Genomic DNA, 27744 nt, shown 5'->3' with positions numbered 1-27744 from the left:
GCATTTGTGAGACGGATCCGCATCCGGATGAGTCTCACAAATGCTTTCAGTCACATCCAGATCGGCGGATCCGGCAGGCAGTTCCGACGACTGAACTGCCTGCCGGATCACAATGGCGCAAGTGTGAAAGTAGCCTAGAGGCACTACTGAGACAGCTCTCTTTCTTTAGGAGGTATCTATTTGCATATTATTTTCCCATGGAGCATTGCCACTAAGTCTCTATACACTGCTGTTCTCCATAAAGAGAGCCAGTACCATAGGGAGCCACTTCTAAAACGTGGCACTGGTGAGATTGGTTCTCTCCCTCTGGGAGACACTTTGCATATTATTTTCCCATGGAGCATTACCACTAGGCTCTATACACAGCCAGTGCCTCACCTATTCCTTGCCTTGCATACAAGTTTTGGTCTGGAAACCACTTATCCATAACATTAGCTTTACTAGTGAAAGTGAAATAGACAGGTGTCTGTACCAAGAGGGTTTCATCCAACATGAAGCTAAATACCAACATGTGCCACCACTGTGGAACGACAGCTGCCAGCAGTTCAACCACTGGCCTAGTCATAAACAGCATGTCACTCACTAGTTGTTCAGAACAGAATTGTACCGTACCAGAGCTTTAAAAGGCATCGGTCAGCAGATTTGTACCTATGAAACTGGCTGACCTGTTACATGTGCTCTTGGCAGCTGAAGACATCTGTGTTGATCCCATGGTCATATGTGTCTGCATTACTGAGAAAAATGATGTTTTAATATATGCAAATGAGATTCTAGGAGCAACGGGGGCATCACCATTACACCTAGAGTCTCATCTCTCTCTCCAACTGCTGCGCCCTCTCCACTCTCACTAACCAGGCAGTGTATATGTGATCACACCTGGCCCTGTCAATCAAAGTGCAGAGGGCACGCCAGTTGCAGAGAGAGCAGTGCCTCTAGGAGTAATGGCAACGCCCCCGTTGCTCCTAGAGGCTTTTTTGCATACATAAAAGCATTGTTTTTCTTGGTCTATGAACATGGGACCAACACGGATGCCTTCAGAGGCCAAGCGCACATGTAACAGGTCAGACAGTGTCATAGGTAGAAATCTACTGTCAGATGCCCTTTAAGCTCACCATACACAGCCCCTTTATATAGATCAGCATCCTCCATTATGGAAGGAAACAGAGCTTAAAGGTAATTGTTAATGTACAAGGATTCTGTCATCATTCATGAAATGCCTGTCCCAACAAATGAATAATGGAAACAAAAATTCAAAAGCGTCCATATTTGTGTTTATTGGGGATCAGGGACAATATAAATTATTTTATACATAAAAGAGACTAATTCTATGTAAAACAAAGAAAAATATATAGAATATTAATCCGGACATAAAAAATACTTGAATGTGCAATGCTTGTCTGGGTGGTAAGAATAATTCTCCATCTGGATCCTGTACAGCGGTAAAGGTTTATAAAGAAAATAAAGTTAAAATGTCCTACAGACAGTTATGCAGCAATAGTAGCTGAATGCAAACCAATGAATACAAGTTACCTCCAACATTTCCAATGGAACCAAGTACACTGAGTGGAAGTTCAGACTGTTTCTTGGTCTACATACAGTACACAGTCAATGTGTCCCACACAATATCAAGCAAAGCATTAAGGCAATATATTTTGTCCGTTTGGACACAAATTCACCTTCACTTCCCCCATCTGTTACATCCTATGACGGCACTCCGCTGGCAAGTTTACATTTGTACAACCAGCAGCTGCTTTGGGGCCGAGGAAATCCATACACACAATAAAAAAGAAATTCACTCAAGTTTAGGTCCCTGTCCCTTCAAAGTGATATAAATAAGTATCAGAAAGAGTAACACAAGAGGCTGGACCCAAACTCACAGAAATGTGTCACTTACAACCAGCTGAACCGTTAAAACCGGTCTTTTCCCATGTGGATTGGGATGAACCACAGGAGACAGGACTGTTTTGTGGACGGAGAAATCATAGGCAAGGTGGACAAGTCCTACTGGTGAAGATGAGCTCTGTCATCCGGCCGTTTGATGTGAATCCGTCTTACTCTTTCGATGCGATCCGGCTCATCATCCCCATCAAGGTGATGAGAGCGCCCGGCTGCCCCTCCCGTGGCCTCCAGAAGAGCATTGTCTGGTCCTCGTCCATCCTGGGCCTCGTACAGTAAAATGTTAAGAGTCTCTTCATAGATTCTTGCCTCTGGAAACTCAACCTAAATGAACAAATACAGCGAGCGTGGTCAGGCCAGTATATACAACGTATTGACATCTACACTGCAGGACAAGAGATCTCAGGATGGTGACCAATTTTTGAAAAGCCATCTCATGCAAAGTTGTTTGCAAGTCCAAAACTGCAAGACGGGTCAGTAAAATGAAGCCTAATCCAACATAGTGGATAAATTCATTTAAAGGGGACCTGCCCTGACAGGTCTAGTTTTAGTAAATAATCTTATTCCACATGGAATGATAATTCTGTTGCAATTTTTTTCAGAATTGTGCCACTCCTCTATTATTGCGAGTGCCAGACTGTGTAGCGACATATACCCTTGCCAAGAGCAAGGAGAACACCCAACTGTGAATTTATTTACAATTTTCTAGAAGGAATAAAAGAGGGATGGCACAACAAGCATTATAGCAATATTTGCTCCAGAATGGTTATTGCATGGGGAATTTAAGCATTCACCCAAAACAGACATGTCAGCAGTGGTCACTGGTCCCATCAAAGAAAAGCTGTAAATGTTCCTCAGATGGTGGTTGCACTACTTTTCTACACCACCTTGTGCATTTACTTATTGCCTACAGATAAGTCGCTGATGCTTAACAAATCCACCTACCTTAGTTTGCTTCTTCTCTGTGGCATACACAATGGATGTACAACACACCTCTGCAATTTTTCGGCCCTGACCATAGAATGACCAGCAGCAGATTTCATCCCCAATCACATCTTTGATGAACAAGACCCTTCCATTAAACCTCAACGACAACTTGTCAAACAGCTCAATATTCTTCAGCATGTTGTCATCGGAGTTACTGCAAATAAATTAAGACAAAATTACCAATGCTGCCTCAGGTAAAGAACAGAGCAAGTCTGGCTCTCTTTAGGGTTCTTTAACACCGATTTTGTGTGCAGATTTCAATACCAAAAATCTCCCACTGTTCGCAGTGAGAATCCGCACTGCTGTTCATACGGACATTGATTAAATCATTGCGGATTTTCACACTGCGTCAAGGAGGGACATGGTCTCTTCTTGCTGCAGTTAGGCCTCTTTCCCACGGGCGTGTGCGCCCCGTGATCGTGCTGTGGCCTGCAATGCACAAACACAGTCCGTGGGGAAGCCGCAGCGAATCGCGGACCCATTTACTTGAATGGGTCCGCGATCTGGCCGTTCTGCAAAAAAATAAAAATAGAACATGTCCTATCTTTTTGCGGAATGGAAGTATGGGACTAAACCCCATTGCTTCCGTAGGGTTCCGTTGTTTCGCTCCGCACCATTCTGCATCTCCGATTCGGACCCATTGAAGTGAATGGGTCCGCATCCGTGATGCGGAATGCCCATGGAACGGCACCCGTGTATTGCGGCACACGCCCGTGGGAAAGAGGCCTTACTGTGTAGAAGCTTGGGGGGAGGGGGGGGGGGGGTCAGCTTAGCCACATTACATTTGCCTAAAGGATCATTGACAAGACCATGTGAATGTGTCCGCATCCGTCCAGCAATTTTGCAGGTGCAAAAAAGATAGAGCATGTCCAATTCTTGTCCGCAATTGTGGACAAGAATAGGCATTTCTAGCATAGTGCCAGTCATGAGTGGTCCTCAAATTGCGGAACGCACACCGAACGCAGACCGCAAAACACTACGGTCGTCTGAATGTAGTCTTAATCTGTGCCATTTAAACTGTAAAACCATGGTATAAAGCCGAGGGTCAGCCTCCGATTTCTGCCACGTATTCCGTGGCAAAAATCAGATTTTTCTGACATTCCTTTACCTGGCTTTTCTCAATCATGCAGAGTAAGAGGACTCCACTGAAGTGAATAAATGGGAATGCTCAAATATGGCCACCTCCAGTGACCGCTAGAACCAAAGCCAACTTGTACTAGAACCGTTTTCCAGTTCTCTGAATGCAGCCAGCAGTTTAAAGCATGGAGAGTATGTGTGTACTGTAATTACGTCTATACTTTTATTAAAGAAATATATTCATTATTACTAAAATGTCAAAAAAGTAGTGTAGTGTATATTGTATATTAAAAGTTCTACTACAGACTAGAGGAGAAAGCGTATCACAGCTAACAGTTTGAAAACATCCACTCTGTACACGGATGGCAGCACGCAGAGACCAAGCTGATGGAGCAACATTAGAAAAACATAAAACTACTTCATTTGTAGTAAGGTTTAGTACCAGTTTCTTGTCAAACTGTGCACATACATGGCGGTACCCTACCTGGTATAAGAATACTTGTTGTTGCTTCTGTTGTAGAGTAACTTGACTGCCGGCTGCAAGAAGGAAAATAATCGTCAGAAATCTTACCAGCAAAATTCTGCAATGAAAAGTATCCACCATGGCCGTATGCTGTAAAGGCCATACACTACTACCCGCCAATGTCATTTCTGGCAGGGAACATGGGCTGCAACGTTATGACTTTAGCGGACACTCTACATAAGCCAGTAATATAATAAATCCATGTGCGTCTGACCTTATTAGACGTAGCTATTAACTTCTGCTCCTCTTTGGACGACGTGATCACTGGGACTTTGCAGAAAGGTTCATATACATCTTTGTTCTGTTGAATGAAATCATATGAAGGAAGTTTATACCTGTGGGATCACATTACTTTTCTTCCTTGATCAAGTAAGACTCAAATAGCAGTACAATAAGATGCTGCCTATGGAACAGGAAATAAAGTATACTGACATACCTGCCCAACGGTGGCCAAAAAGAAACGCTTCTGTGCCCAGTCAGGTGAATGGGGCCTATGGATACATTTGATGCATGCAGCAAAAGTAGCCTTAGTCCCATTATGGCCCCAGCCCTTTCATATCACAGAGGGGTTCAGATGGCAGAGATATGGGGAGTTTCCTAAAAAAGTTACAGCTTTATTTTGCTAGAATAAAAAATAAATTAAAAACTACCAGTGACTCACATTTGCTAATGTAAGTGCACCTAGATTTTGGTGTAAATTGCGCCAAAATGTGGTGCAACATGGCGCATCTAGGTTTAGAGAAATTATCTGTACCTACTCTGACAAGGGGGTGTGGATTCACGGGAAATGGCCCGGCCTATGAGGAAACATTTTGCGCCACAATTTTGGCGTATAATTCTGTCTCAAACCAATAGCTGGTATAAAGTTAGACAAATATGTCTAGCCCTGCACAGGATTTATCATCCAGCCGCAGCCACTATGATAAATGCGGTGCATGTCTAGTGGTTTAGATGAGTAAATCTGCCCCAGAGCCTTTCCTTGCCAGTAGAAAACCCTCAGCAAACAGCACCTATAACTGTCATGTGGAAGAAGTGGGGTATGGTGGATGCCTGCAGCCACACCTGAATTTTCAGCCATTAAAGGGAACCCGTCACAGGGATTTTGTGTATAGAGCTGAGGACATGGGTTGCTAGATGGCCGCTAGCACATCCGCAATATCCAGTTCCCATAGCTCTGTGTGCTTTTATTGTGTAAAAAAACTGATTTGATACATATGCATGTAGACTTTCCACTAGATCTGACCTGAAGAGATGCTTGACATTCATCTGCCAGCCCCTGCACCAGGTAATACTTTGCTTCTGCCAACAGTTCTTCAATTTCTCTTCGTGTTTCTGGAAGTGGGACAGCTCCATCTCTCAGGTAATTTAATATGGTCCCAAAGTGCTTCCCGCATCGGTCTATAAGAATCCAACCTTAATAGAGCAAAAATGGTGATTAATTAGTAAGTACCGGGGATGTAAATCTCAGTGTAAATTACTAGGAGACAATCATGGCCATATACATGGACATCAAATGGCCCTCATAGTGCCCCCCCCCCCATCCCATTTAAATACTGGCCCTCTAGTGCCCTACAGTATATATTTGTGCTGTATGTGTGTATATATATATATATATATATATAATTATACAGTACAGACCAAAAGTTTGGACACACCTTCTCATTCAAAGAGTTTTCTTTATTTTCATGACTATGAAGGCATCAAAACTATGAATTAACACATGTGATTATATACATAACAAACAAGTGTGAAACAACTGAAAATATGTCATATTCTAGGTTCTTCAAAGTAGCCACCTTTTGCTTTGATTACTGCTTTGCACACTCTTGGCATTCTCTTGATGAGCTTCAAGAGGTAGTCACCTGAAATGGTCTTCCAACAGTCTTGAAGGAGTTCCCAGAGATGCTTAGCACTTGTTGGCCCTTTTGCCTTCACTCTGCGGTCCAGCTCACCCCAAACCATCTCGATTGGGTTCAGGTCCGGTGACTGTGGAGGCCAGGTCATCTGGCGCAGCACCCCATCACTCTCCTTCATGGTCAAATAGCCCTTACTTTCAAAGTTTTTCCAATTTTTCGGCTGACTGACTGACCTTCATTTCTTAAAGTAATGATGGCCACTCGTTTTTCTTTACTTAGAATTTGTATTATGGCAAGAAAAAAAGCAGCTAACAGTCTATTCAGTAGGACTATCAGCTGTGTATCCACCTGACTTCTCCTCAACGCAACTGATGGTCCCAACCCCATTTATAAGGCAAAAAATCCCACTTATTAAACCTGACAGGGCACACCTGTGAAGTGAAAACCATTTCAGGGGACTACCTCTTGAAGCTCATCAAGAGAATGCCAAGAGTGTGCAAAGCAGTAATCAAAGCAAAAGGTGGCTACTTTGAAGAACCTAGAATATGACATATTTTCAGTTGTTTCACACTTGTTTGTTATGTATATAATTCCACATGTGTTAATTCATAGTTTTGATGCCTTCATAGTCATGAAAATAAAGAAAACTCTTTGAATAAGAAGGTGTGTCCAAACTTTTGGTCTGTACTGTATATATGTGTATATATATATATATTTTTTTTTTTTTTTTTAAATTTTTTTTAAATATACTCACCTCATCCGCTTGTGATGGAACACCCGCTCCACACTGGAGGCAGCAGGACCTGTGCTCTCAGCGTGATGACATCATATCATGTAAGGTCAGGTTCTGATGCCTCCAGTGAGGAGCCAGTGTCCCCACCTGTGCAAATGCATGCGTTTTTTTTATTTTTTTTATTACACAGTTCTAGTCGGCCGTTAGACGGGTGCATTCCTGTCTAAACGGCTGTTAATAACTGCGGCCACATTAATTACAATGGGGTCCATCTTGAATTGGTTCTAGAAATGGCTGTGTGACGCCGTTACTTAAACTGACATTTTTCAGCCTAAAGGTCTGTAACTTACTAAGTGCATACTACTTCCAAGACGTACAGTAAAGACCTTCATCGGCGTTCAGTCCTTATAATGTAATAGTCCTCCTGTCATGGTCCATATAAATGGCACACTACCCTCATGCAAAAATCTCAAGTGTGAACATGTACATAATCTGCAATCTATTCTATTGTGAATGTGGCGTCCTAGAATAGCTACAGCAATTCTCTGCACAGATTCAAGGAGAGCGTGGACCACTGTGTTGACTGGCTGCGTACTATGAATGTTTCTGATGATCAGGTTTTACAAGCAGGAAAAATTCTGACAGTAAAGATGGCCAAACACATCAGAAGTGTATAGGCTGAACCGCCAATATCGGACAACCCATCTACGGTGTATGGTTGTCTTCCGAATCTCCCCCTACATCAGCCATCAGGGGAGAAAAGGATAGAGCATGTTGGATGTTATCTGCCCGATCCTTTTGTCTGGCAGCGGCTTTCTCCCTTCTTCTCCTATGGATAATATGCAGGTACTAGGGTACAGCCATGCATTGCGTATATGATGCCGAATTTTCCATAGTGGAACTGGATGTGTCAAATCTTCAGTGTTCACAGTAGCAGCAAGGTGGACAAGATTAAAAAAAAAAAAAAGTGTGAAATCCGTGCCATAGTCCACTGTGGAAACGTAACTCACTGGATTCTGCTGTGGATCCACAGGACATTGTATGGCGGATTTTCAGCAAAAAAAATAAAATAAAATCACACTTGTTTACATTTTATGTGGATTTTTACCATGCATTGGCTGATAAGCGTTTACTAGGCATTTCCGACCCATCAGCAGAGGACCTACAGCATGAAGGTTTCACACCTCAACTTATAAAGAATCGATCCCCAATTATTTTAATACATGTTGCTGCCTTCGTTGATATGGAATAAATGAGCTCTTAACGAAGCCCTAGACTCAGGATGATTTGTATTTTCTGGTAAGTCATATGGAAATAGTAAGACTTGCATATAATTACACGTCAGGAATTTAGGGAAAAGGAAGGCGCAAGAGGAAGAGAAAATTTCAGAACAATGGTCACACCCAGGACCAAACTGTAGTACAGCGACTCCATTAACACCACATGCTCTAGAATGAGGAGAGACTGTAAATGTCTAATTCCTCCAGAGATTACATCCACACTCAGCGGAGCCACTGGGGGTGTCGGGAGAAATAGCCATCAGCCAAACATTCTGCTCTAAAAGGCGTATGACCACCTCTGAACATCAAACAGCCGCCTAAGGAGCACAACTTAAGGGTCCATTCACACGTCCGCAAAATGGGTCCGCATCTGTTCCGCAATTTTGCGGAATGGGTGCGGACCCATTCATTTTCAATAGGGCCACAAAAGATGCGGACAGCACACCACGTGCTGTCAGCATCCGCACTTCCGTTCCGCAGCACCGCAAAAAAATAGCCACGGACAAGAAAAGGCATTTCTATTATAGTGCCGGCCATGTGCGGTACGCCATAGGCGGAACGCACATGGCCGGCATCCCTGTTTTGTGAATCCGCAATTTGCAGACCGCAAAACAGTTGTGGACGTGTGAATGGACCCTAAAGAGGTTGTACCACAAAAAAATATTTTACATTTTTCAAACCAGCACCTGAATACGAATACTTTTGTAATTGCTTAGAATTAAAAATAGAGTACAGCCACCGAGTTATTCAATAAAGTATATCTGTATAGCGCCACCTGCTGTTTGGTCTTTCATATTTCTTGTCCACCTGAGATGGTTGCACGCGCTCAGTATAAATCTTCAACTGTTACCAGCCATACTTTCTGTTAGGACCCTTTCACACGGGCGAGTATTCCGCGCAGATGCGATGCATGAGTTGAACGCATTGCACCCGCACTGAATCCTGACCCATTTATTTCTATGGGGCTGTGCACACGAGCGGCGATTTTCACGCATCACATGTGCGTTGCGTGAAAAAAGTTTTTCACGTAACGCAGGCCCAATAGAAATGAATGGGGTTGCGTGAAAATCGCAAGCAAGTGCGGATGCGGTGCAATTTTTTACGCACGGTTGCTAGGTGACGATCGGGATGGGATCCATGTTATAAGGGAAAATAATAGCATTCTGAATACAGAATGCATAGTACAATAGGGCTGGAGGGGTTAAAAAATAAATAAATAAAAATTATTTAACTCACCTTAATCCACTTGATCGCACAGCCGGCTTCTCTTCTGTCTTTATCGGTGAGCAATAGGACATTTGATGACGTCACTACGCTCATCACATGATCCATCACCATGGTGATGGATCAGGTGATGAACGCAGTGACGTCATCAAAGGTCCTATTGCTCACAGATGAAAACAGAAGAGATATCGGCTGCGCGAACAAGTGGATTAAGGCGAGTTAATTTATTATTATTATTATTTTTAACCCCTCCAGCCCTATTGTACTATGCATTCTGTATTCAGAATGCTATTATTTTCCCTTATAACCATGTTATAAGGGAAAATAATACACTCTACACTACAACTAACCCAAACCTCAACTTCTGTGAAGAAGTTCGGGTCTGGGTACCACAGTTGGTTTTTTATCACGCACGTGCAAAACACATTGCACCGGCGCGATAAAAACTGAACATTGGAACGCAATCGCAGTCAAAACTGACTGCAATTGCGTTCCTACTCGCGCAGGTTTTCCGCAATGCACCGGGACGCATCCGGACACGCCCGTGTGAAAGTGGCCTTAGAAGCTGTGCCAGTTAAGCCATATTCTCACATCAGTGTTTCACAGACGTGTGCTGTACGTGTTCTCCACGGACAGCACACGTCTCCACTCATTTTAATGTGTGTATTCAGACATTCGTGTTTTAGCACGGTTGGTGGGTGAGTGTTTTTAGCACGGATGCATGTTCTATTTTGTCTGTGTTCACGGATCCATCACGTCGATTTATAGTCTATGAGTCCATGAAAACCACGGATGCCATCCGTGTTTCACAGATTATTAAGAGGAGATGCTTTGAAAATTATTTCTCAGCTGTCCAGTGTCAGTGAAACACGGATGCAACACGGACAGCAAAAAACGGACACACTGACCCTTCACGGATGCATCACTGACCACCTGGTCACGGATTTGATCACCGACATGGACGTGTGAATGAGGCTTTACAGGGAGAGAGCTGCAGCAGGAAGGACACGCTCCCAGGAAATTAATCTAGCAGAACAATTGGAGCAATGAATGGGGGGCTCTCTGGATCCATGTGAGGTACAAGGCTGGTTCTAGCTTTGTTAGCTAGAGGTTGTCGTGTACTATATGATGTCTGATTTTTTTACATCAATAATGGCATATTGAGGCTCCGACTCCTCTTCAAACAGATGATCGTGGGGGTGGGGGGGATTGTCGGACCCACGGCGATCCTGAGAATAGATCATGAATATGAAGAGGCTGCACAAGCCTTTTGATATACTGGCAGACAGTGGGAGAATTTATAAAGTCCTGTATGAAGGCATGTTCACACAGCTAAAAATCAATGGCAGAAAAATACGTAGCCGATTTTTAGTGGCAGATTTGTAATTTGGTGTTGGTTTAAGATGCGTTTTACAAGCCTTTTAGAAGAGTTTGTGGATAAGGTTTTTTTGCTTCCCCATTGACTTCTTAGAAGCAGATCTGATTGTGGATTCTGTAGTAGTAACATGTCACCTCTCAGGCGGTTTCCAAATCAGCTGTTGATGGCCTTTTAGATATATATATTTTGTCGCAGGCAATTTTTTCACAAAAATGTGTTAATTGTTTTCAGATTTTACACTGCACACGACAATTTTGAACAGTACTTGGGAAAGTGACATTACCTAGGCATGTACACCTATGCCACATTTAGACATTAAGACTTAAAAAAAAACAAAAAAAAAAAAACTTGTAAGATTATTTAGGTTCAGCATTTGCATAAAAACTGGAGTAATATCTACACCAAATTTATACATTTCTTCTAATTTTTAATAAAAATTAAAAAGACAGTACCTTTTAAGAGGGTACAAAATGTACTGTGAACAGGGCCACAGACCCTCACAAAACATTTGTTTAAAGAGGACCTTTCATGTTTTTTATTTTCTAGATAAATACCTTTACTTGCTGATGCTGCCACCCTGCCTGTCTTTTTCTTTTCAAATATCGCTCCTACTCCCCGCTGTGTCCCCCTGTAGTTTTCCCGCTCAGTATGCTAATACTGAGCATCGGTACAGGGAGGAGACGACTAAAGGGTTTCTCAGTGGGCGTCTCCTTCTCCCTGGCTGTAGCGTGGTCCAATCACAGCGGAGAGCATCACAGCCAGGGAGAAAAAAAAAAAAACTCACCTTCTCCCTGGCTGTGACGCTCTCCGCTGTGATTGGATCGCGGCACAGCCAGCGAGAAGGAGACGCCCATTGAGAAACCCTGGCGTCTCCTCCTCCCTGTACCGATGCTCTGTATTAACATACTGAGCAGGAAAACTACAGGGGAACACAGCGGGGAGGAGGAGCGATATTTGGAAAAAAAAAAAAAAAAAAAAGTGGCAGCATCAGCGGGGAATACCCAGCAAGTAAAAAGGTATTTATCTAAAATAATAAAAAAATGTAAATTAAAATAAAAAAATATGAAAGGTCCTCTTTAAATGGAATGGTGCATTCAGTGCCCTGGGACTGATGAAGACAGCCAAGTACACTGCTCTTCAGTCCGTCCCATACATATTGAATGGAGCAGTAATATGCCTATGCAGGACCACTGCCCCATTCATTCTTCTCTTTCTGTGGTTGTGCTGTGAGGAGAAATAGGGCCTCAGGAACCCCAGTTCTAGCGACTGTTGGATCTCCGCCATGCATTTATAATCTCTCTTGTGGATAAGTTTCTCATAGGACAGTCCCTTTAAGAGTAGTTCAAACAGGACAAACCGTGCGAATATGAACTATAAGGAGGGCTTCTAACCCCCACCCCCCCAATAAAGATTCAGACCATGACAGGATAACAGATAAATCACTGTATACCATGAAGGATTATATTAGATAAAAATGACTATTACCCTCACTATCTGTCAGCACTTCCATTCTCCCACTGAACATCGCTTTCAGCATGGTGTCCTGCTTGGTGAGGGTTTGCATGGTGGTGTAATACAGGGCACCCCCTACATTAAGCTTCACATATTTGGAACTGGTGCTGGCACACTTAAAAGAGGTGGTCCGGGTTGTAGCTGCAGGCACCACAGAGCTCACCACGCTCTCTCCTGACATTTCTTCCTGGAATAGAAACAAAAAGGAGAAGTGTGTGAATCAATAGCTACAAGAGCATCTGTAATGACAGCTTCGTAATCAGAAGACAAAAAGTGACAGGTAAAGGTCTTCCTTCCTAGCACACATATAATATACGGCCAATAATAAAAGTTCCTACCTGGCAAATCTCAGTGGAGAAAAGGGGGAAAACCATGGTGCTGGACTGCCACCAATGTATGGAAGGAAGGCAGTGGACACTAGGATCTGATGGACATTTCCATCATTATGATCCATAGAAGTCTGAGGAACGTTAGGCCCCTGCTATGTCATGTCAGGTGACCATCAGTTGATCGCTGTAGGTCTGGACAATCAGCCGATTTTGCTGCCATGTAGACATTTCGCATGCGACGGCCTCTGCAGGAAACATGTAGTATGCCATGGAGGTCCATGGACAGCTCAAGTCCACCACAGCGGGAACCGCCCTCACAGAGCAGCCCTTCCTCATCTACGACATCCATATCTAGTAGGACACATGGACAGAGGTTGTCTTCATGGGATAAGCCCTTTAATGGGTTTTTATGTAAAATATACAGGTGGTCCTAACTGGACAACCTCTGTCTGTAACAATGCCAGGACACATGAACCTGACCTATGAACTACGAGAACCTAGGAGGACTCTGACCACAGTGTATGGTCACCCATTATTGTCTAATGAAGAATTTGGCCATTTTTTCTAACATATCCTCTGTAGGACAAATCTCTCAGCCCTCCTCTACAAGTGTAGGTAAGCTGACAGACTGGATTACATGGTTTTCACTATAGACATTGAATGGTTCCATTAATTGGCAGCAGGGATCTTAAAAATGGTTAAGAATTTAAAATACCAACTTCACATCATACAATAATAATATGTACTCTCATAAACTGGAAAGATATGATGTCATTAAAGGGGTTTTGCCATCACAAACAATAGGGGCATATCGCTAGGATATGCCCCCATTGTCTGATAGGTGCAGGTCCCACCTCTGTGACCTGCACCTACAATGAGAACGGAGAGGGGAAATTAATCGAGGGGGCACTGCGCAGTCACAGCAGCCATCCATTCATTTCAATAGGGCCGCCGAAAATAGCAGAGCGCTGGCTCGGCTATTTCCATCTGCCCCATAGAAATGAATGGGAGCAGGTGCTGCGCGTGTGCGGTGCGCTTCCATTCACTTGTATGGGAGCAGCGCTTGGTGGTGGACAGATCCCGGGAAACCCAGGCTCTGCCAGCCACAGCTTTCCCTGCCCCGTTCTGCTTGTAGGTGCGGGTCCCAGAGGTGGGACCCGCACCTATCAGACAATGGGGGCATATCCTAGCGATATGCCCCCATTGTATGTAATGGGAATACCCCTTTCATGATTAGGGGTATATATACACTACTGAAAATAAAAAAATAAATAAATGGGATCAGTCCTAGAACAAGGTAAAATAAAAAGCTTATTTTACAATATGGCAGTGGCGGAGGGGGTTACATGTAGAGATCCAAGATCCTTCCTTTTTGTCTGGCATCACTGTTGTCTTTTGTAGGACAGCACTGTTTTTCATCTTCTCTCTTGAAGGGTTCACTATGCCTGCTAAACGAAGGCGTGCATCATTTGTACAGTTAATGGACTTTGAAAAGGTCTCCAGAGTGGAACTTCCCCAAGCTGGATGGTTCGTCTGTACAATCTCAGAAAGAGATGGACGAGAAGTCTCCATAGTGCATCGTTGGTGTCAACAGTGGTCAGAGGAGGCCACTTACACACATACAGTGGGCTCTGGACGGTCAAGACCAAGATCACCATATAAGAAGCGCTGCTGTATCTCACAGGATAGCCATGGCATCACAAACTGCTTCTGCAGTGACCACCTGGACCAAAAGAAACAGTCTACTTGAAGCACGACTGTATTCACACACTCCACTGGCATAATTGGCATTGATGCTGGCAGACAGACCATTGGAGGTATGATTGGCAACCAATAGTCTTGAGTGATGAAAGCAGATTCAGCCTTGGCACTAATCTTGGCTGCATCATTGTTCGCAGGAGAGCACCTACTGTCATCTTGCATAGTGTGCATACACACAGGACCAACACCTGGTGCCATGGTGTGGGCTGCCATTAGCTACCATGGTCACTGACATCTAGTACTAGTGGAGGAAACCTTGACCAGCCTTCGGTATCTTCGTGACATCATGGAGCCAGTCCTCCTGTTGTCTTTGACTCAGTTAAATGTAGTATTCTAACAAGATAACGCCCACACACACATTGCCCACGCTACACAAAGTGCTCTTCAGGGTATCCAGCAGCTCCTTCACCAGATCTCTATCCCATGAAGAATGTCTGGGCCTGGATGGGGCAATGGATCTCTCTGGCTGAACTACGGGTCCAAGATAGAAGAGCTTGTAGTGACATCCCACAGGAGGTCATCCAGCATCTGTATGACCATTGCCATGTCATACGGGCAGCCTGTATCACAGCAAGGAGAGATGCCACCCAGTATTACTGTGACCTACCTCATAAACCCTGCTGCAGAACCCAAAATAAAGGGGGCACCACTGTGGTTGTGTGATCACTGACCAAGCACCACTGGCAGTTTATACTTTGTCCCTCTCAGCTCAATCTCATTAGGTTTGCTAGATGTTCTTTGCTCATTTTCCAGGTCTGTATATTACTTTACACTATATATATATAGTATCATAAAACGTACTTCACTACTAGCCACATAGACGACGAGCCAACAGCCAGACATGTCTTATCTCCGCTCAATCTACACTATTGTTCTCTGGTATCGACCCTTTCAGGCTGGCTTCGCCCAGGAACATGCCCACAGTGGTTACTGACTACCCCTGGCACATCAGTATGGGCATAGACATGGCAATGCGCAGTCCTGTGCTCCCCCATGATAAATGGTGTGCCAGTGTATGAGGCGCTCGTGCATCGCCCACCACACCACACTATATACAATAACAGACGAAATGCCATACTCACCATCAAACCCGATAGACTCCCCTAAGGCCACAAAACGGGAACCACCCAGCCCCAGACACTTCCGCCTCTCACTGACGCATTTCCCTTCCCTGCGCCTCACACCTTGAGTCATACGTGACGGCCATGTTCACCGTGGAAACCAAAACACGCGCCTCCCCCCTCTTTTTATAGTGACACAAAATACCGGGGGCAGCTCAGCCCGGTATCTGGGATTAAACCCGAGTCTCTTTATCAATATGGGGACCTGTGACAAGCTTCAGTCATGAGGTGGACTAGGAGCCCGGCTGCCCATATCAATGATGGCGGCACAATGCCCCACAAGGGCCTGCCAGCTTTGTACGCACTTCCGCCCTCAGTAAGTGCACAAGCAAAAACACTCCGACTGGAGCGGACTGGTTCCAGACTGCAGCCGGGAGTGGCTCTTATTTTGGGAACCGAGGAGCTGGTTTGCCCATAAAGGTCAGACCCCCATCCCCCCCTTACTTACCGTGTAGGGTACATACAGTCTGCAGGCTCCTATATAGCTGTATGTATCCCACTCTGTACAGATGTATACTGTCTATGTGGGGTAATAGAAATGGACAACTACTCCCGGGGGGTGACAGCTTACTGTAGATATCCGGAGGCAGTCTGACCATTCCAGGAGCCAGGTGATCAGACCTCCCCCAGACATTAATAAAATCCCATCTGGATTCAGCCCCAAGAAGACGGTCAGTAGGTACTAATGTTAGGGTGCCTTCGCATGTGGCGGAAATCCTCCCACAGTATAAACCGCAGTAATGCAGCAGATTATGTCGTGAGTTTTCATGGGGACCCACCATTTAATGGCGCTAACTGGCGAGTAGGCTCCTGCTGCAGCTCTGTGAGGGGTCCACGCGGTAACCGTGCTAAGCATGGACCTGTACATTCTTGTCACGGCCTTGAAAGCCACTTAACAAAATCCCTTGGACGCGTGAACTGTGGCGCGGTCTTCTATTAAAAACAATGGGAGAATCTATGCTGAAATGCGCTCCCAAAATCCTCCATGGTAACCTACCCTTACTGTCTACATGCCTACGCTGCTCAGTCTCCCTTCAGCAGACTTAAAGGGGTTGTCCTGCCATATATATCCTATCCTGACTATAGGTTATCAATTTCTGATTGGCCGGGGTCTACCGCCCGCCGATCAGCTGTTTGAAGAGGAGGCAGCGCTCCATGCGAGCACTGCTTCCTGTTCATTACACGGGACGTCGTCTCGGAAGTGCAGTGTAATACAAGTACCAGATCCAGTCACTTAAATGGGGCCCGTACTTGTAATTAGTAGTGTGGGGGTGAACTTGTGTTTTAAGTTCGGCATCTAAAGTTTGGGTTATCGAAGAATCGCGTTATGGATTCTAAATTCCGTTATGGTCCGTGGTAGCGGAATCCATAACGCGATTCTTCGATAACCCGAACGTTAGACGCCGAACTTAAAACACAAGTTCGCTCAACAGTAGTAATTAGATTACGCCACCGCCGCCTGTCCACTGGAGACAAGGAGTAGCATACAGACCAGAAAGCATCTCTGATGGAAATGGCTCAAATGAATGCTAATTGTGCATGACTGACGGATGAGAAGAATGGAAATACAACGGTGATGGGAACTCCCCGTGAGAGTGACATTTCCATGGACCACTGTACTGTTACATTGCGCTGATCTAATGGGTGCAGAAACTGTATGAGCTCCATCACCATCGAATGATCCATTGTCAGTAGTGATAGAACAAGGTACAGAAGGAGAGTGAGCCCTACCCATAAGAGCTTACAATCTACAGGGAAGTGGAAAGAGACAGAAGTAATATTGAGCGAACTTGTGGTTTCAAGTTCGGCATACAAGGTTCGGGTTATTTAAGAATTCCGTTATGGATTCCGCTACCATGGACCATAACCATAATTCCATGACGGAATTCTTAGATAACCCAAACCTTGTACGCCGAACTTGAAACCACAAGTTCGCTCAACACTAGACAGAAATTGTAGCCAGTCACAGACCAGCATACACAAGAGACCGATATGAGCAGTTGTGAAATGAATGCATATCCAATGGAGTATGAAATGAGCAAAAAAAATTGGACAAAATAAACGCATTAATTGCTGCAGCATTTCAGGGTAAGCCCGTTCTCTAATTTGAGGGACTGTGTCAGGAGTTCATGCTTCAGCCCAATGACAGGTTTCCTTTAATTAGCCTCTGCACATAAAAATATTAATATTGTAAAATGCTTGTATTTATTGAAAATCGGTGTGTCCCAAAATATTTGAACAGTATAGGCAGATTCAGTTGGTTTCAGTTGCCCCAGTCACGTCCGCCAACGGGTGGTGGCCTGTGTAGATGCTGCAGTCCTCTGCTGTAGCTGACACATTGATCTGTGTTCCTGTATTTCTCCCCTGCTGCCCGCAGCTTGTCTCTGCTGCTGCTGTAATGTAGCATTTATTTATTATATTATTTTCCTCACTTATATAGCGCTTACACATTCCGCAGCGCATTACAGATATTATCATTGCTTGCCATCTCCAACGGAGCTCATGTGTAGAGTTAGATAGAAGCAGGACAGCTGTCCTCCTGCTGTTAATAGTCCTACAGAAGCTGGTGTAGTCCTATGGGACTACTTCTGACTGATATGGGCTCATACACATTTTCTGCCCACTAACAAAGAAGAAACATGGCTCTGTAAGGGCTGTTTCACATGAGTGTAAGCAGTCCGGAAATCATGCTCCGTGTGTGAGCGTGATCCTCTGTTCTGGGCTTGCAGGAGCACACTGCATTAGGCCTCATGCACACGGCCGTTGTGCGGCCGTTCCGTGCGGCGGCCGGGACGGATAGAGACCCATTTAACTTGAATGGTTCCGTGATCCGTCCACACCACAAGAACATGTGCCTCTGTTCCGCACCGCAGCTCCGGATTGTGGACCCATTCAAGTGAATGGGTCCGCATCCGTGATGCAGGGAGCACACGGCCGGTGCCCGCATATTGCACACATGCCGTGTGCATGAGGCCTTATACTGATTTATAATGCTGTGTGTCTCTGCATGACTTACTACAGGATCATACAGACATAAAGCTGTCAGTATGATTCCATTACAGAAAGGTCCTGCAGAGGCACATAGCATTATCAATCATGATAAAGCCCTGCGATTCCTAAGTCCAGAATGCACGATCCCTCTCTTACACGGAGCGTGATTCCCGCAAGGGACACACTCGTGTGAAAGAGCCTTAAAAGTCAGATATGAACTTGTTATTTATATCTATGCAGGAGCTGTGCCAAGAAAAACCATCTAACATATTCTGCCTTTTTATACCTGTCTGTTATCTGTCTTAGAGCTCGGATGGTGAGCAGTCACCAGCAGACATAATGTTGTACACAAGACAATTCTCCTATTAGGAAGACAATAAGGTGAGCCTTGTTTTATACTTACTACGACATGGGGTTCACTGTTGCACTCAATAAGACAACCCTTTCATATGGCCGACTTGGGACCCTCTCTTTTAGGCCTCATGCACACGACTGTATGGTTCCTTTCAGACGAGCGAGTTCCATGCATTGGACTCGCAGCGTGAGTATGCAGCAGCTCCCGTCCTGACCTCCCAGCACTGACGGGGTCGCATAACATTATATTGATTTATGATGCTATGTAATCCTTAGGCCCCTTTCACACGTGAGGTTAACGCATTGCACCCGCACTGAATCCGGACCCATTCATTTCTATGGGGCTGTGCACATGAGCGGTGATTTTCACGCAAGTTTTCCATGCAACGTAGGCCCCATAGAAGTGAATGGGGCTGCGTGAAAATCGCAAGCATCCACAAGCAAGTGCGGATGCGGTGCGATTTTCACGCACGGTTGCTAGGAGACGATCGGGATGGGGACCCGATCATTATTATTTTCCCTTATAACATGGTAATAAGGGAAAATAATAGCATTCTTAATACAGAATGCATAGTACAATAGGGCTGGAGGGGTTAAATAAAATAAAAAATTATTTAACTCACCTTAATCCACTTGCTCGCGCAGCCGGCATCTCTTCTGTCTTCATCTTTGCTGTGCACAGGAAAAGGACCTGTGGTGACGTCACTGCGGTCATCACATGGTCCGTCACATGATCCATCACCATGGTGATGGATCATGTGATGGGCCATGTGATGAGCGCAGTGACGTCATCAAAGGTCCTATTCCTCAAAGAAGAAGACAGAAGAGATGCCGGCTGCGCGAACAAGTGGATTGAGGTGAGTTAAATTATTTTTTTTTTTTTTTTTTTAACCCCTCCAGCCCTATTGTTCTATGCATTCTGTTCGGGTACCAAACATGCCGATTTTTCTCACGCACGTGCAAAACGCATTACAATGTTTTGCACTCGCGCTGAAAAATCGCGAATTTTCCCGCAACGCACCCGCATCTTATCCGGGCCAAAAACATGACGCCCGTGTAAAAGAGACCTTAGAGTTCTGGAATGTATTGGATAACACTGACAACATTATAAAATGCATTCCAGAACTCTAAGGCTACATGCACACAGGATAAGATATTATCACAGATGCTTGGTTTACTTTTGCAGTTCTCAAAACTGAATTTGACTCAGCAGAGATCACATGCCTCTTCTTCACAGCAAAAATGTTATAACATGAACAGAGTTGAGAAAAATACCTTAATCCTAACTTCTACAAACCTATGAATGCAGAATCAACCTAATCAAACTAATATGAAAAGTTCATTTAAATCAAGCCTTACTGACTAGTGATTTAAATCAAATCCACCCTGCATGCACACGAACGTTGTTGTTTCCGTGTCTGTTCCGATGGGATGCAGACCAAATTCATTTTAATGGGTCCGCAAAAAATACAAACAGCACACCGTGTGCTGTCCGCATCCGTATGTCCTTTCCGTAGCCCCGCAAAAAATATATTACATGACCTATTCTTGTCCGTTTTAGGAATTGTTACAATGGATCCACCAAAAAAAACAAATGGCATATGGATGTCATCCGTTTTTTTTTTGCGGACCGCAAAACATATACGGTCGTGTGCATGTAGACTAAGGGTTACATAGTATCATAAATCAATATAATGCTATGCAACCCAGTAAGTACTGGGAGGTCAGGACGGAGCAGCTTCATGCTCACGCTGCGAGTCTGATGTGTGGAACTCGCTCGTCCGGGGGCCTTCATCGGGCTGTTCTCGGAACTGCCTGCTCCCAGTAACTGCATTTGATTTCAGACCGGCTTCCGGCACAGGCAAGGGCTTACCTGTGCATCGCCGGACGGGTGAGTCTACCTTACTAAAGATGGCAGAATGCATGTGTTCGCTGGCGAACACTGCGAACTGACCATCACTGGTCTTCAATGATGGCTATTTAGCCATCACTGAATACTATGGGCAATCGAATGATTGGCAGTTATTGTCACTCAAGGTGACTTATAAAAAGTAAAAAAATAAAATAAAAAAAAGTTTGTACAAATATAAAAAAAACAAAAAACGAAATCTTCAAATCACCCCCTTTCCTTAAAATAAAAAAATAAACATCATGGGCATCGCCGTGTGCGATAATGCCCATACTATTAAAATATAACAATATTAATGGCATACGGCAAATGGTGTAGCTGGAAAAAAAATAAAAACAGCCAATTTGCCATTTTTTGTCACTTCAACTACCCAATAATTGAAGTGATCAAAAAGTCGCACACACTTAAAATTGGTATCACTCAAAAGAACAGATCGTCCCGCAAAAAAAAGAGCCCTCACACAGCCTCGTACACATAGCTACAAAAGAGTTATAGGGGTCAGAATATGGATATGAAAAAACAAATTTTTTTTCCTCAAAGTTTTTTTTTTCTGTATTAAAATGCAAAAAAAATTATACAAGTGTGGTATCGTTGGAACCGTACTGACCTGGAGAATGAAGATAACAGGTCAATTTTACCGCATAGTGTACAGTGTAATATTTTTTTTAGAAAAACCTTTATCAGAATTTGAATTTTTTTTACCGCTCCCTACTACATGGTATGCAACCGTAAATGAAGCCATTAGAAAGTACAACTTGTCCTGCAAAAATAAGCCCTCATAAGGCTATGTGAATGGAAAAATAAAAAAGTTAGGACTATGGGAATGCGGAGAGTGAAAAATGAAAACGCAAAAATTGAAAATCCCATGGTCCTTAAGGGGTTAAACTTTTGCACCTACTTTCTGACCTATTAATGTAGATGCGCCTTATTTTGTTCCTAATTTAGGTCATAAAAGCAGTCTAATTTCTATGCCACCCCAGGGCTGGCGTACTTTTCTGTCTCTGTTTTGAGTGGTGAGTTGAGCCACAACTTTCCTACTTTCATGGAGACGTGCGCCAAAATTCAGCACACTTGGAGTCACCCTTGAGAATGGTGTTGGTCCCAGTAGTCTGACAACCACCTATCCTGTGGATGTTGTTTGTGGGCCATCCAGCTGGAGTGATTTTCTAGCATCTGAGCTAGGGACTGAGAATAAGGCCTCCTGCACACGACAGTATTTTTTAACGTCCCGCAAAACGTGGTTCCGTTGTACCGTGATACGTGCCCGTTTTTTCTTCCGTTGGTCTTCCGTGATTTTTGGAGGATCCACAGACATGAAAAATGAAAAAAAAATCTAAGTCAAATTTGCCATTGAAATGATAGGAAAAAACGGACACGGATCACGGACACGGATCACGGACGCGGAAGACAATCTTGTGTGCATCCGTGATTTTTCACGGACCCATTGACTTGAATGGGTCCGTGAACCGTTGGCCGTGAAAAAAATAGGACAGGTCATATTTTTTTCACGGCCAGGAAACACGGATCACGGATGCGGCTGCAAAACGGTGCATTTTCCGATTTTTCCACGGACCCTTTGAAAGTCAATGGGTCCGCGAAAAAAAAACGGAAAACGGCACAACGGCCACGGGTGCACACAACGGTCGTGTGCAGGAGGCCTAATACAGAGCAATTTCTATCTGTTATAGAGCCAGCTTCCATAGTTTGGAACTGATCTTTGTAGGCCTAATGGCATTACAAGAAAGGTTATTGAACGTCCTTTCCAGTTCATATTTTTTACTACTGTTGTTAAAGGTATTGTTGATTCTCAAAGGGTTATTATGTAGGTTTTAAAAATGTGATGACTTATTCATAGAATAGTCTCTGGAACTTCAGCTGTGCTGAAATTATGACCCCAGCACGCACACTTGCATGGCTGTTCTTGAAGTGAATGGAGAATGCTGGGAGTTGTAGTTCCACAACAGCTGGAGTGCTGCAGTTTGCTGACTGCTGGAATAAGCCATCAATATCAGCTACCCAGGAGAGCAGCTGATTGAACGGGTGGTATTACTGCTCCTAGCGGCTAAGTCACATTTAGGTGAATAGGGCTGACCTGTAATAACAGGCACATTCATTACCAAAAGTACAGAGCTGCGGCTGGTAAGCAACTAAGGCTGGTTTCACACGGGCGTTGCGGAAAAAGATGCGGGTGCGTCGCGGGAACATGCGCGATTTTTCCACGCAAGTGCAAAACATTGTAATGCGTTTTGCACGCGCGTGAGAAAAATCGGCATGTTTGGTACCCAAACCTGAACTTCTTCACAGAAGTTCGGGTTTGGGTTAGGTGTTGTGTAGATGTTATTATTTTCCCTTATAACAGCCCTATTGTACTATGCATTCTGTATTCAGAATGCTATTATTTTCCCTTATAACCATGTTATAAGGGAAAATAATAATGATCGGGGTCCCCATCCCGATCGTCTCCTAGCAACCGTGCATGAAAATCGCACCGCATCCGCGGATGCTTGCGATTTTCACGCAGCCCCATTTACTTCTATGAGGCCTGCGTTGTGCGGAAAACGCACAATATAGAGCATGCTGCGATTTTCACGCAACGCACAAGTGATGCGTGAAAATCACCGCTCAATGCACAGCCCCATTGAAGTGAATGGGTCCGGATTCAGTGCGGGTGCAATGCCTTCACCTCATGCATTGCACCCGCGCGGAAATCTCGCCCGTGTGAAAAAGGCCTAAGGGGATGAGATGTTTGCTGAAGAGCTACAGTGCCTTCGATTAACTGATCAGACTTCCACCAGTCTGATATTGATAGCACATGGGCTATCACCTTTTTAGACCTGTATAACCCCTTGGAAGAGGACCTGTCACCACATAATGCAGTGCATGCAGGCACCATGTTATAGAGCAGGAGGAGCTGAGCAGATTGATAAATACTTTTGTAGGAAAAGATTAGTAAAACTTGCAATTTATACATTTATATCTCTGCTTTTTCTGAACTGAGTTGTACACAGGGGATGAACACGATCAGTCACTGATTACCCCCCTTTCCCTGTGGAAGGTGGACGTCTGCACATTTTTCTTTGTTGATCTCCCTTTCCCTGTGTACAACTGAGTCCACAAAGAGCAGAAGTTTAAATGTGTGTATATGTATATATACAGTACAGACCAAAAGTTTGGACACACCTTCTCATTCAAAGAGTTTTCTTTATTTTCATGACTATGAAAATTGTAGATTCACACTGAAGGCATCAAAACTATGAATTAACACATGTGGAATGATATACATAACAAACAAGTGTGAAACAACTGAAAATATGTCATATTCTAGGTTCTTCAAAGTAGCCACCTTTTGCTTTGATTACTGCTTTGCACACTCTTGGCATTCTCTTGATGAGCTTCAAGAGGTAGTCCCCTGAAATGGTTTTCCCTTCACAGGTGTGCCCTGTCAGGTTTAATAAGTGGGATTTCTTGCCTTATAAATGGGGTTGGGACCATCAGTTGCGTTGAGGAGAAGTCAGGTGGATACACAGCTGATAGTCCTACTGAATACACTGTTAGAATTTGTATTATGGCGAGAAAAAAGCAGCTAAGTAAAGAAAAACGAGTGGCCATCATTACTTTAAGAAATGAAGGTCAGTCAGTCAGCCGAAAAATTGGGAAAACTTTGAAAGTAAGGGCTATTTGACCATAAAGGAGAGTGATGGGGTGCTGTGCCAGATGACCTGGCCTCCACAGTCACCGGACCTGAACCCAATCGAGATGGTTTGGGGTGAGCTGGACCGCAGAGTGAAGGCAAAAGGGCCAACAAGTGCTAAGCATCTCTGGGAACTCCTTCAAGACTGTTGGAAGACCATTTCAGGGGACTACCTCTTGAAGCTCATCAAGAGAATGCCAAGAGTGTGCAAAGCAGTAATCAAAGCAAAAGGTGGCTACTTTGAAGAACCTAGAATATGACATATTTTCAGTTGTTTCACACTTGTTTGTTATGTATATAATTCCACATGTGTTAATTCATAGTTTTGATGCCTTCATAGTCATGAAAATAAAGAAAACTCTTTGAATGAGAAGGTGTGTCCAAACTTTTGGTCTGTACTGTATATATTTCTGCTGTATAAGATGCCGATTGCAGATTGTACTATCTTTTGTGATGATGTTCTCCTCATAGAGGACCTTTTTATGATCGTGTGTCATGAGCGTTATGTTCGTAGTATTTTGGTTGTATTTATTACTATCTTATGGTAAATATTTTGTGTGTTATTTATGTGTTAGTATTCATATTTGCTTTTTACAGCTTAAAAGATGTTTGGGGCAACTCAGATTTCAAAGGCCCAGTTTCTGGATAAGGCCAGGCAGGCACGTGAGGAAAGGAAAGGCCTCAAAGAAAGAGAGAGAGCTGCAGTTAAGATCCAAGCGCTTATCAGAAGATTCCTTTGTAGATGCCAACTTCAGCGTGAAATCAGGTAACGTTTTTGAAAGCTTCCAGTGAATGTGAATTAAAGGGAGTCTATCAGCAGTTTTGACCATACTAAACTGCTGACAGCACTAGGTAGAGGTTGGGGAGAGCAGGACAAACATACCTTTTGTGGAATTTTTCTCATAAGGAGTAGTGTGGATATGAATTTTAATTCTCCTAAATTCTGCTACTGCAAGTGTCCAGGGGGCGGAGCTTCATCGTGAAGAGCTTTGCATTGATCTGCCTCACAGCCCCTGTAGAATCCAGTGTAATCAGAGACTAATGTAACATTCTGCAACCTACTAACCAACTTGTCTACCTCACCATTTTCAGGAACACTGCTTGCTTTACATTCAGATTGTGAAAACTTAATCTAATCATGTCCAACTGACTAAACATACAACTGTGCCAGCTGGACATGATCAGGGGAGGTTTTTCAGCCTCTGGGTGTAAACACTGAGGGGGTAATTTATTAAGCTGAAATACGCCTATATTAGGCGTATATCAGGTGCAGATGGCGGCGCAACTAACCGTCTAACTATCTGCGCCTTCGCCCCGCTTGCACTAGTTCTAAAATTGTGGGCGGGGAAGGGGACTGCCCGTCTTGGAAGCCTGTCTTGCGCTGAAGTTATGGAGAGGCCTGTGCCTCTTCATAACTCTGGTGAATCCACCGCAGGCAAGGGGCCTTTATTAAGACCAGCGTCCGGTCTTAATAAATGTGCCCCTGAATGTTTCCATTCACAGACAGTAAGCTGTGATGTAGATAATGGTATGTAATGAGAACACAAAGGGGAGAATTTATCACGCCGTGCACGCCAGAATTCTGCCTTCAAATAGTTGCTTGCGACTTTTTGATCACTGCACCTTCCAGCGCCACCCGCAGATTTGGAGGGAAATTTGGTCAGGGTTTCAGAGTGGATCACTTTTGTGTGACTTTTTTTTTTTTTAAAAATCGCTAAAATGTCGCTCCAGGTGTACTTGTGCTGAAATAGGCACAATCATGGTTCACTTGCGCCAAATTTATTATTCTGAGCTCCATCTTCATACATTTGGTGCAGGTGTGCATAGCAGCTCCATTCTGAGATACAGCTACGATTCATTCCCCCAAACTATATTAAAACATGGTATAACATTGCACTTTGTAAAATTTAAGGGGGTTACCAATTAAACAAAAATTGATGTTTGTGGGGTTAGAGTGGCTTAAAAACATAGAGAGGTGATACCTCGACCATCCGCTGTTGTACCTCTGTTACCCTGGTCCCTGCTGCTCTCTACTTCTGGATCTGGTCTCAACAAGTAGGAAATGCCTTAAAAAGACTGCATAGCTGAACACTGGCCGAGGTGGGTCACCCCTGCAGCCAGTGATTGCCTGAGCAGGCATATTAAGGCATTTCCTTGGCATGTTCATTCTTTTCTAATAGATCATAAGGCTACTTGCGATTTATGGTGCCGCCAGGGGTGTAGCTATCATGGAAGCAGGGGAAGCAGCTGCTATGGGGCCCGAACTCAGGAAGGGGCCCAGGAGGAGGAAAAATGTATTTATTTTTTCAGGGCCCAGGGAGCAGTGAATATGGTGCTTTTAGTCCTAGCACTGGTATTACTCACCGCTCCCTGGTCTTCTTCTCTGGGTGCTTGCACTGCACTAAGTCCTGGCAGCGCACATCTTCAGGAAGGACATAGTGTGCGTAGGAGTGCACTATGAATTGACGCTGTGCAATTTCAGAGCGGAGGTGCCCGCAGGAGTTAAAAAGAGGTACATTATTTGGTCCAGTCTGAGGACTGCGTTAACAGGACTGATGGGGTCTCCATTCACAAATTTGCATTGGGGCTCAGTCAGTTCCAGTTCCGCCACTGGTGCTTTGCGTATTTCCGTATGATCTAATTATTATTATTATTATTATTATTTATCATTAAAGCGCCATTGATTCCATAGCGCTGTACATATGAAAAGGGGTGCACATACATAATACAGACAGATCTAATGTCTGTATGTGAGATAACAGAAGCTGACAGATTGGATTAACCTGCTGAGTTGGCTGTAGCTTGATTAACCCTGTGCTGTTTGTCACTTTTTGATGACGACAGGAGAGAAGCAGATGATTTTCTAGAAGGCACAGAGAATGGATCCATTAAGGTCAATGCTCTCTCTATCTTTAAGATGGCTCGCAAACTACTACTGATATTCAGAACACCGGAAGACAAATTGGTGAGTGATACTGCATGTTCATTTAAGGGCTCATGCATACAAACGTATTTATTTCCATTTCCGTTCGGGGGTTTTTTGCGGACCACATGCGGAACCATTCATTTCGATGGGTCCGCAAAAAAAAACGGAAGGTACTCCATGTGCATTCCGTTTCCGT

At 44.1% G+C, this 27744-nt stretch overlaps 2 protein-coding genes across 5 annotated transcripts in view; one reads left to right on the top strand and one right to left on the bottom strand.

Annotated features, from left to right (window-relative positions):
• Positions 1–1249: 1249 nt before the first annotated feature.
• Positions 1250–15828, bottom strand: KCTD10 (potassium channel tetramerization domain containing 10). Of its 3 annotated transcripts, none has more exons than XM_040416594.1 (8): positions 15639–15828; positions 14116–14243; positions 12440–12653; positions 5727–5896; positions 4698–4784; positions 4445–4497; positions 2842–3037; positions 1250–2220 (listed from the first exon to the last, which is right to left on the bottom strand). In XM_040416594.1, exons 1-8 carry the CDS (start codon positions 15748–15750, stop codon positions 2002–2004), a joined length of 1179 nt encoding a protein of 392 aa, XP_040272528.1. In that variant the 5' UTR covers positions 15751–15828; the 3' UTR covers positions 1250–2001. The 3 variants fall into 3 exon arrangements, with proteins under 3 accessions (XP_040272528.1, XP_040272529.1, XP_040272530.1); XM_040416595.1 differs by having other exon boundaries at positions 14116–14240; XM_040416596.1 differs by lacking the exon at positions 14116–14243 and having other exon boundaries at positions 15639–15784.
• Positions 15829–16005: 177 nt separating this feature from the next.
• UBE3B (ubiquitin protein ligase E3B) overlaps positions 16006–27744 on the top strand; it is a 42506-nt gene continuing 30767 nt past the window's right edge. Inside the window, exons 1-4 of one of the 2 annotated variants that reach the window (XM_040416592.1) lie at positions 16006–16097; positions 18975–19049; positions 25220–25388; positions 27467–27587. In XM_040416592.1, coding sequence (XP_040272526.1) covers positions 25228–25388; positions 27467–27587 — 282 coding nt within the window. In that variant the 5' untranslated portion in view covers positions 16006–16097; positions 18975–19049; positions 25220–25227. Of the gene's footprint in view, positions 16165–18974; positions 19050–25219; positions 25389–27466; positions 27588–27744 lie in introns of both variants that reach the window. The other variant, XM_040416593.1, reaches the window with a different exon arrangement.

This window comes from Bufo bufo, chromosome 2 (assembly GCF_905171765.1).
Source record: "Bufo bufo chromosome 2, aBufBuf1.1, whole genome shotgun sequence".
NCBI lineage: Eukaryota > Metazoa > Chordata > Amphibia > Anura > Bufonidae > Bufo > Bufo bufo.
The sequence above is the reverse complement of the archived record's forward strand: the minus strand, read 5'-3'. Positions and strand labels throughout refer to the sequence as shown.